The sequence below is a fragment of the Empidonax traillii genome, unplaced genomic scaffold (genome assembly GCF_003031625.1).
Source record: "Empidonax traillii isolate 1590-97213 ecotype Southwest subspecies unplaced genomic scaffold, ASM303162v1 scaffold34:size3740991, whole genome shotgun sequence".
Classification (NCBI taxonomy): Eukaryota; Metazoa; Chordata; class Aves; order Passeriformes; family Tyrannidae; genus Empidonax; species Empidonax traillii.
The window spans coordinates 1,908,054-1,915,873 of record NW_020955227.1 but is presented as its reverse complement, the minus strand read 5'-3'; the positions used below and the strand labels follow the sequence as shown (position 1 = coordinate 1,915,873).

General features: G+C 47.3%; 1 protein-coding gene across 16 annotated transcripts in view; it reads right to left on the bottom strand.

Annotated features, from left to right (window-relative positions):
• Positions 1 to 473: 473 nt before the first annotated feature.
• DNM1 (dynamin 1) overlaps positions 474 to 7,820 on the bottom strand; it is a 65,031-nt gene continuing 57,684 nt past the window's right edge. For 5 of the 16 annotated variants that reach the window (XM_027877808.1, XM_027877796.1, XM_027877802.1 and 2 more), the window contains one exon: positions 479 to 2,573. Coding sequence is in view for 11 of the 16 variants with exons in the window: in XM_027877796.1 (XP_027733597.1) it covers positions 2,501 to 2,573 (73 nt within the window). In the remaining 5 variants the exon portion in view is untranslated. Of the gene's footprint in view, positions 2,574 to 6,721; positions 6,759 to 7,820 lie in introns of all 16 variants that reach the window. The other 11 variants (XR_003570493.1, XR_003570495.1, XM_027877804.1 and 8 more) reach the window with 7 other exon arrangements.

Below are 7,820 nucleotides of genomic sequence, written 5' to 3'. Positions count from 1 at the left end.
AATAAAAAATATTTTGGAAGGCATAACTCTGTAACAGCCCTGTGTGTAACACCAGGGATAGACAGACCAGGCCCAGTGAGGGGGACAAAAAAGGACAGGGGAGGGCAAGCAATAGTTGTGTAAAAGCTGAAGTTACAACCCATAAAAAGGCAAGATGGAGATAGGTGGGACAGTCAGGAAGGAATCACTAGAGATGGAGTCTCTTCACTCAACTCCCATCAGTGGCTACTATGAATAAAATCTTTGAGGAGCTTTTCAAGAAGCAATCTGTGTGCACGTCCCACCCTAAAGCACCTCCACAAATCTCCTACAAAGGATTTACCTTTGCACCTGACAAGTGTTTCACTCTACTGCAGCTCCTGCAGATCTTCTCCACCTTCCCTATTAGTGACAGCACCTGCTTGCATGTACAGCTCGTTAAACTCTATGGGATGAAAAGATCAGGTTATAATCAAACACAGCTTGGAAATCACCCAGAGAAAGAGAGATGGTTTTATTCTAGTCGTGGAGACCTTCATTATACAGAAATGAGAGTTTATTTCATCCAATAAACAAGAGTGACAGGTAGATCACAAACTGCATCACAGCTACTACCAGCACTGAGACAGTTCACCCACAAGTCTGGGGTAATACAATAACCCAACTGCACACAGCAGAGAATTTAACAATCAGCTCAAAAACTCAACATTGGGATTTGGTTAACTTTTTGGATGTGTGTGTGTGTATATATATATGTATATAGATATTCTTTTCCTACTTAAGTATTTCCTAAAATTCACATGGAAGCACAAATGGCTTTAAACACCTGGACAGATATAGATTTTTCATCTTATATATATATTTATAGATATTTATAACAGTAAAGATATGTTTTTCATTACTACAATATACTTGTTTAACTCCTTTAAGCAGCTGGGAACAAAAAAGAAAAAAAAAACCAAACCAAAACAAAAACCCGAACAAAAAAAAAACCCCAAAAAACAGTTTCACTACAATCACATCTGATATGTGTGTGTCACAAATTACAAAGAAAACAAGCCATGTGTGAGATTGGAGTCAGACCATTCCAGGACAGAACAGCTAAGAGCAGGCAAAGAGTCTCAGAGGGAGCAGCACTACATGTCAAATGGTGGTTTTGGGCTCTCCGGGCGGGCGGGACTGGCCTTACCCGGCCGGCTGGAGGTTCAAGACAAGAAAAACAAAGAAAAAGGAAAAAGGGAAAGGGAAGGAAAAAGGAGGAGAAGTAGTAAAACAACAGTTAAAATACAGAAAGGAACTGGCATCAGAACAATAGAGGATCCACAACAGAAATTAAGAGCAATAGCACTGAAACGAGAGAACTTCAATGTGAATCAGGCCCGGAGGAAAGCCTGGAACACAGGTGGCTCATTCAGCTCTGGTAGAGACATGACATCTGAGATGTACAGGGTTGATTTATTTTTTAATTCTCAAGTATTTTTTTTTTATTTTTTTAATACATGTAGCATGAAAAGTAAAAACCAAACCTTAAGATGAGTCGTGATCAACAACGGTTACAAGTTTCCCCAAACACGTACCATCCACATGCAAGAAAAAGGCTATGGAAGAAAGTCACCACAGTACCCCAAAAACACTGAGAGATGTGCTTATTCAAAGCAGAAATATTCTCAACAAAACATCACACAGCGAACTCCCTGAAACATTTGGCTGTCCGTGTGCAAGGGGGAGGGGGAGAGCAGCGTGTCTATTCCCCTCGCCCTGCTGGGGTGTCAGGAAAGTCAGCCAAAAATGGTGATGCAAGACAACAGCTGGCAGGAGCCAGTGTGTCCCCAGCAGGAATCCCCCCGCCCCGGGGAGCCTCCTGCACGCTGAGGTGTGTGCGCTATCTCAGACTTCACTCGAGCAGGACCAGATCCATTCGTTCCCCCCTTCCTCCATCTCCCTGCCTCAACTTCGATAAAAAGGTTGATTGCACTGTTCCCAACATGAAATTTTGCACCTTAGAAGTCAAACTAATACACAGGACATCTAATCTGCTCCTAGCGGTGTCACGTGTGTCGACAGCACGTTTGTGTGTGGTTCCCCCCCCCTCCCCCCCCAAGTCACGCTTTTTGTCTTAACTACAAGAAAAGAAAAGAGCTACAGATCAGTCCCGGGTGCTACAACTAAGTGGTGCAGGCAGGACACTTATCCAGGCTAGGCCAGGCAGATGGAATTACTGGATGAACAGCCACCACTTGGACTCAAAGGGTGTCCCTGTGGCTGATCTGTCCCAGGAGCCTGGGTACTTCAGGGATCCATGCCACGGAATGAAGGCTACTCTACGCTCACAAAGCAATACAGGACGCACGAGCGAAGACGAAGAGCTCGATCACGAGTGTTTTACAGCACACTGGGGAGGGGGTGGCGGGAGGCAGAGGTGTGGGATGGATGAGAGGAGTGACTGTGGCTGAGGAAGGGAGGGTGTGGGATGGGGAAGCGGCCGGCACGGCTCTCGTCGCCAGCTGTCTACGGCCTCGAGTTATAAATCTAAGAGGGACGGTTCAGCCGGTCGGATTATGGTGGGTCGAGTAGGTGAGGCGGGGCCCCTTCTGCTGTGGAAAAGCAGGAAACAAAAACAAGAGAACACACACTGTGGTTAGCACAGCAGTCGCAGTCACGGTCACACGTGGTGCTTCTCCACCTCGCCGGAGCCAGCGAGAGAATCCAACAGGACGCACCCAGCCCTGCACTGGCCTCTCTGCACAGCACAGATCACCTGCAAAGCAACCCCCTGCACAGCACAGATCACCTGCAAAGCAACCCCCTGCACAGCCAGGTTTGCTTCCCCTCAGAAATTTGGGAGTGCAGAGATTCACTGCCAGTGAGTGCGCTGGCTCCGGGCTGAGTGTGGAGAAGCACGGACAACAGTGAGCTCCTGGATCAAGCACATGACGTCACACAGCATGGATGGGGCCCTCAGACGTGCTGCTGGCAGAGGTTCGTGGCTGGTTTGGAGGAGCACCTTCTTCCCCTGCCCTCCAGGCTACTGCAAGCCTGAGATGGCCTGTTCTGGCACAGGAGACTGATGCTGGATGTCAGGGCCAAGCTCACCGTTTCAGTTCTCCAGTTCTGGCACTCAGCAAATGCAGCCTCTACTCCAATAAAAGGAACTTTGGCTACTGCTACTCCCTGCTGTTCCAGCCCTTTTGCTGGTACTTCAGCTACATAAATGGGCAGCAATTAAAGTGTTTGCCCTCTGTATGGATTAAGTGTTCTAGACTCTCCTTCCTGTAAGGGACTGGAGGAGGGGGGGAACCCACAACAACAAACACAAGACAACACTCCTGCCATGTCTCTCAGCTCATTACTTCAAATTACTTATTTACTTCAGGCTCACACTGCAGGCTTTAAGAAGTCTATAAATAAACATGTGTTTTGTAAGACAGTGAGTCCAATCTGTGGTTTTCCTTTAAAGTGTTCTCCCTGCAGTGTCTGCAGCCTTGAGGGTGTTTCATTAAGAACTAAATTGTTCAGCACCAAGCCAGAAGAGTTTTAAGGTCCAAACTGTCTGAAATGCAAAGAGCAAAGCCTACAGCATACAGACCAAACAGAAGGGAGCCCTGATTATACAGGACCAGGTGTCACAGAATTAAAGCCTCAATTCTGCACTGACAAGCTTTAATTTAGATTACAGAGAGTCAATCGACTGCTGGAAATGAAGGCCCTCCCCTGACAGTGGGGCTGAGGGGAGGGAGGGAAGAGGGGCAGAGGAGGGTATTTGCACCAGTAGGCAAGTCTTGTTTTGCACTGACTGCAAATCTGTAATCACATTGGTACCAGAGGAGTTATACCCCTATAAACTGGGGCAAGTTCCATCACCTTAGCAAATAAGCCAGAACAATTCTCCAGTCCTGTTTATTAAACCTCAGCAGAACTTATTGCTCCAGATCTATTAAGCCCCAGATCTCAAAACAATTACAAGCACTTGTCCCTTGCCTCGGGAAATGATACATAAAAATAAAAAAGCTTCAGACAGTAAAGCCACTTTCACATGTTATTATTTCCTTGACTGAAAATGTCAATGGGGACTGCAAGACCCCACTGTCAGCATGGCAATCAAGTTACTGCTCCTGTACAGCAAATAACAATGGGACTGATCTAACCCAGAAATTACAATCGCCTTGGAAGGATCCTGAAATAATACTATTGCCCAGAAGCGAAAATTGCAATGGGATGTTACAGCTGGGGAATCTGGGACCCTGAGCTCAGTGATGGGTGGGATCTGTGTGTTATCTCTAAGGGTGCTCACAGTGTAAGTGCAGCCACACCAACCATCTGATGGCTTCTACTCTCAGTGCAACAGCACCAGCACTCGAATTAAAACCTTACAGAACTTCAGCTCAAGCCTTAGTGAGATGCTGCTGCAGCCTCACATGTGTTAGTAGGTACTTCTTGAGAAGGTTGAAGGACCTGTTTGCATTTCAGGAGTTTGGACAGGCTGTGCTAAAAGCCTCTGGGGGGTTCCATGAAAAGGATGCTTGAAGTCACCAGGTTATGTCATGTGTTCTGCCAAGAGTGGCCACTTGAAGCACAAGTAATTTGCAGGTGGATGGGCTGCTTTTTCATAATGTCCTATGATTGATTTTTGCAGACACTTATTCCTCTCAGCTCTCAAAGCATTTTAGAGGGAGGGGCTGTCACTTTTTAAATTTACAGGTTTTGTTTCTCCTGAGCTTTTCTGGAGATGTTTGCAGAATCTGCCTGGTAAGGTTAGAAAAGGCTGAAAACTGTTTCCCAGCACTAAAAGGGACAGGGAAGTCTCTCAGGCAACATCTACCCCTGAAATGCTCCTTCAGTCTGACTTCATTGCTAGCCAAGCCTTTCTCTACCATTGAAAAGTCACTTTCCTGTGTCAGGACAAGGAACAAAAGTTTTGCTCACAAGGAAGTCTGTGACTGTCTCCAGTATATGAAAAGAAAGATCTGAGTCCTGGCAGGAGCCCAAGGAGATGAGTTGCGGTGACTGTCACATTCTATGAAGTCAGAATTTCAGGCCATACCCAGAGAGAGCACTGAGCTAATCACATCAGGGACCACTGGTCTAAGAGGAAGTTCTGCTGATAAGGATCTAACAGAGGTGGTAAAACACTACATTTATTCCTTTGGATTGCAAAGGTTTTAGGTGTAATTTTTTATGTTGCTTGGGGGGTTTCTTTTTGGTGTTGTTTTGGTTTTTTTTTTTTTCATTTTTATTTCCTTGGTGCTCTTTATGCCAGATCAAGAACAGAACACCCCATAAGAGCAAGTCCCAGAACGAGGCACAGACAACAGCAAGGCTCCTTCCTGAGGCTGCTCACCAGGATGCACATTTCCAGGGCTGTCAGGGATGCCTGCAGTAGGCAGAGTAGGGGAGGAAACTGCTGATTGCTCCAGCACCTCTGCAGTGTGTCATCAGTGAGGAGGGCTGAGGGATGACGTCCTCAAAGATGCCAATCATGAGCAATCACTGCATTGGTTCAATGAGATGTGGCAGCTCTCAGCTCTAACTGCAGTTATCTGCAGCAGTGACAGACACCATCTACTGCAGGATAGGGGCTGGCTCTGACCCCTGCCCTGCAACAGAGGCTGGAACTTCTGCTTGTCCTATTAAGGCAGGATTTCAGCACATGCCCCTCATCCCCAGCTGCCACAACCAGCAGCAAAGGGAGTCTGCAGGAGCTGCTGCTGCTCCACTCCTGTCACAAACAGCCACAGAGAGAGGGAGAAGGAGCCCAAAAAAACCCCACACCTGCCCTGTTCTACCCTCTGTCAATAAGGACTGAAGGTTCCAAGGAAAAGACTTGGGAGAATTTGTTGATGTCCCTCTTCACCTCCCCACTCAGCATTAACAGGGAGAGTTGTACACAGCACGGACACACACCTGCCCCAGCACCCTGCACTGAACCACTACAACCAGCAAAAGGCAGGGACAGAGAGGGAAGGAAAACAGGCAGGAGCTCAGGGCAGAGTGTCTGGGAGGGACACAGATCATGAAACCCTTCCTGGTGCAGGGGCAGGAGGCAGGGGAGAGAAGGCAGTTTGAACAGAAGCAGAAGAGTAACCCAGAAGGTAAAGGGTCAAGGGGAGAACAAGCAAAGGGAGTTCACTTCTAACTGATGGTGGGACACAAGGAGAACAGGGAACATTCAATGTCAGAGTCACCCTGCACTCAGACATGGAAGTCCTGATATTAATGACCCAAACCCCTCCACTTCCACGAGCACCAGGGACACAGGGAGGATGGGAGCACTTCTCCAGCCAGACATTAGAATGTAAGTAGAGGAGTCTGAACTAACAGCTCCCCAAGCCTCTGTCTTGATCCTAACACAGCTGACAGACCAAATCATAGCAGAGTTTATTCAGCTGATCTCCCAGTCAGTGTGGATATCAGCCAAATGAAAGACACAGAGTTTGGATGATGCCAGAGCTCATTTTCCCCATCCCACATCATCATCTACGTAGAAGCAGAGAAAGGGCCCTCTGGTGACCTTAAATCAGGTACCGAGGCTTTCCCAGCTCCTGCAGCTCAAACAGCTGCTCTGTCTCTGATCAGCCAGTTTTTCTGTTCAAGACTCCTCCCTTCATGAGATCCTGGCAGAGGTGGTTCATTGGACAAGGGACTCTGGTACTAACACAAGAACTGGGCAGCAGAGCTGAGCTGCAGAGTGATGGAGGGGGGGGACACAACGGCTCATGCATGGCAGGGGGAGTGCAGAACGTACCGTGGCTGCCAGTCCTCAGGGGTCACTGATAGTGATTCTGAAAGACAACACGAAATCAACAGGGCAGTTCAGACAGGTCAAGGCAGAGGCCACACAGACTGTCAGGAAGGTGGGACAGACACATGTGCCGGCACAGACACACATCCCCCTCCAGAACACAGCACGAGTGTGCACTGCTGGGTGGGACTGCACACACACTCACACACTCACACACAGCCTCATCTCCACACACAGCCAGACCCAGTGGTGCACAGGGGTGTGTCAAAACCCATCTATCTGTTCACACACTCACCCACCAGGTCCCTCACACACCCAGGCTGATGTTCATACCAGTGTTACACCTATGACTCAGCACCCACCAGCTGGGCACGGGGAGCTGGGCTTGTCTCCCCCTGAGCATTCCTATTTTCTGCCCACATTAAATGCTAGAGTTGAAACGAACAGCTCAGGAAAGAGAGAGAACCTGCAGTCCAGAGCACTACCCAAAAAGACATGAAGGTAAAAGCTTACATTTTGAAGGTCATGAGATCAGCTACTCCAACCTCTTGAATAATTTGAGTCATACATCTGTGTGAAGTTATTGCTCAGAGTGATGCTGACCCCTCACATCCTTTTCCTTAGATGTACCAAAAAACAGAGAACCCATTAATGCCTTCAACACTTTTTTTTTTCAACGGTTAAGTCATTCTCACTTAAACTTTCTTATTTCTCCTTCAAGCTTGCCTAAGCTCCCTCATCTGCAGTTTTTACCAAACTGTTCTAAACCTGAAGAGCCCAAATATCTGGAAGAATAATTTCACAGATTTCTTCCCCAGGTCAAATCCTGAACTCAGTCCTTCATTGCACACAGATAGGACCTTGGACGGTTTGTAGGTCTCAACTCCCAAAATTCCATATTTGGCAATAAGGACTTCCACAGCAGACTGAGTAAATGCTAAGTACAGAGGCAGGATGGCAAGCCTTGCTTAAAGTGTCCTTAACTATATGCAGGGAAACCTTTCTGTGCAAAAAAAAATAAAATAAAAAAATGGACCATGTGGTGTTCATATGTGAGGACATGTGTCTATGCACTCATGTTTATGAGAAAGGAGCAGAGTGG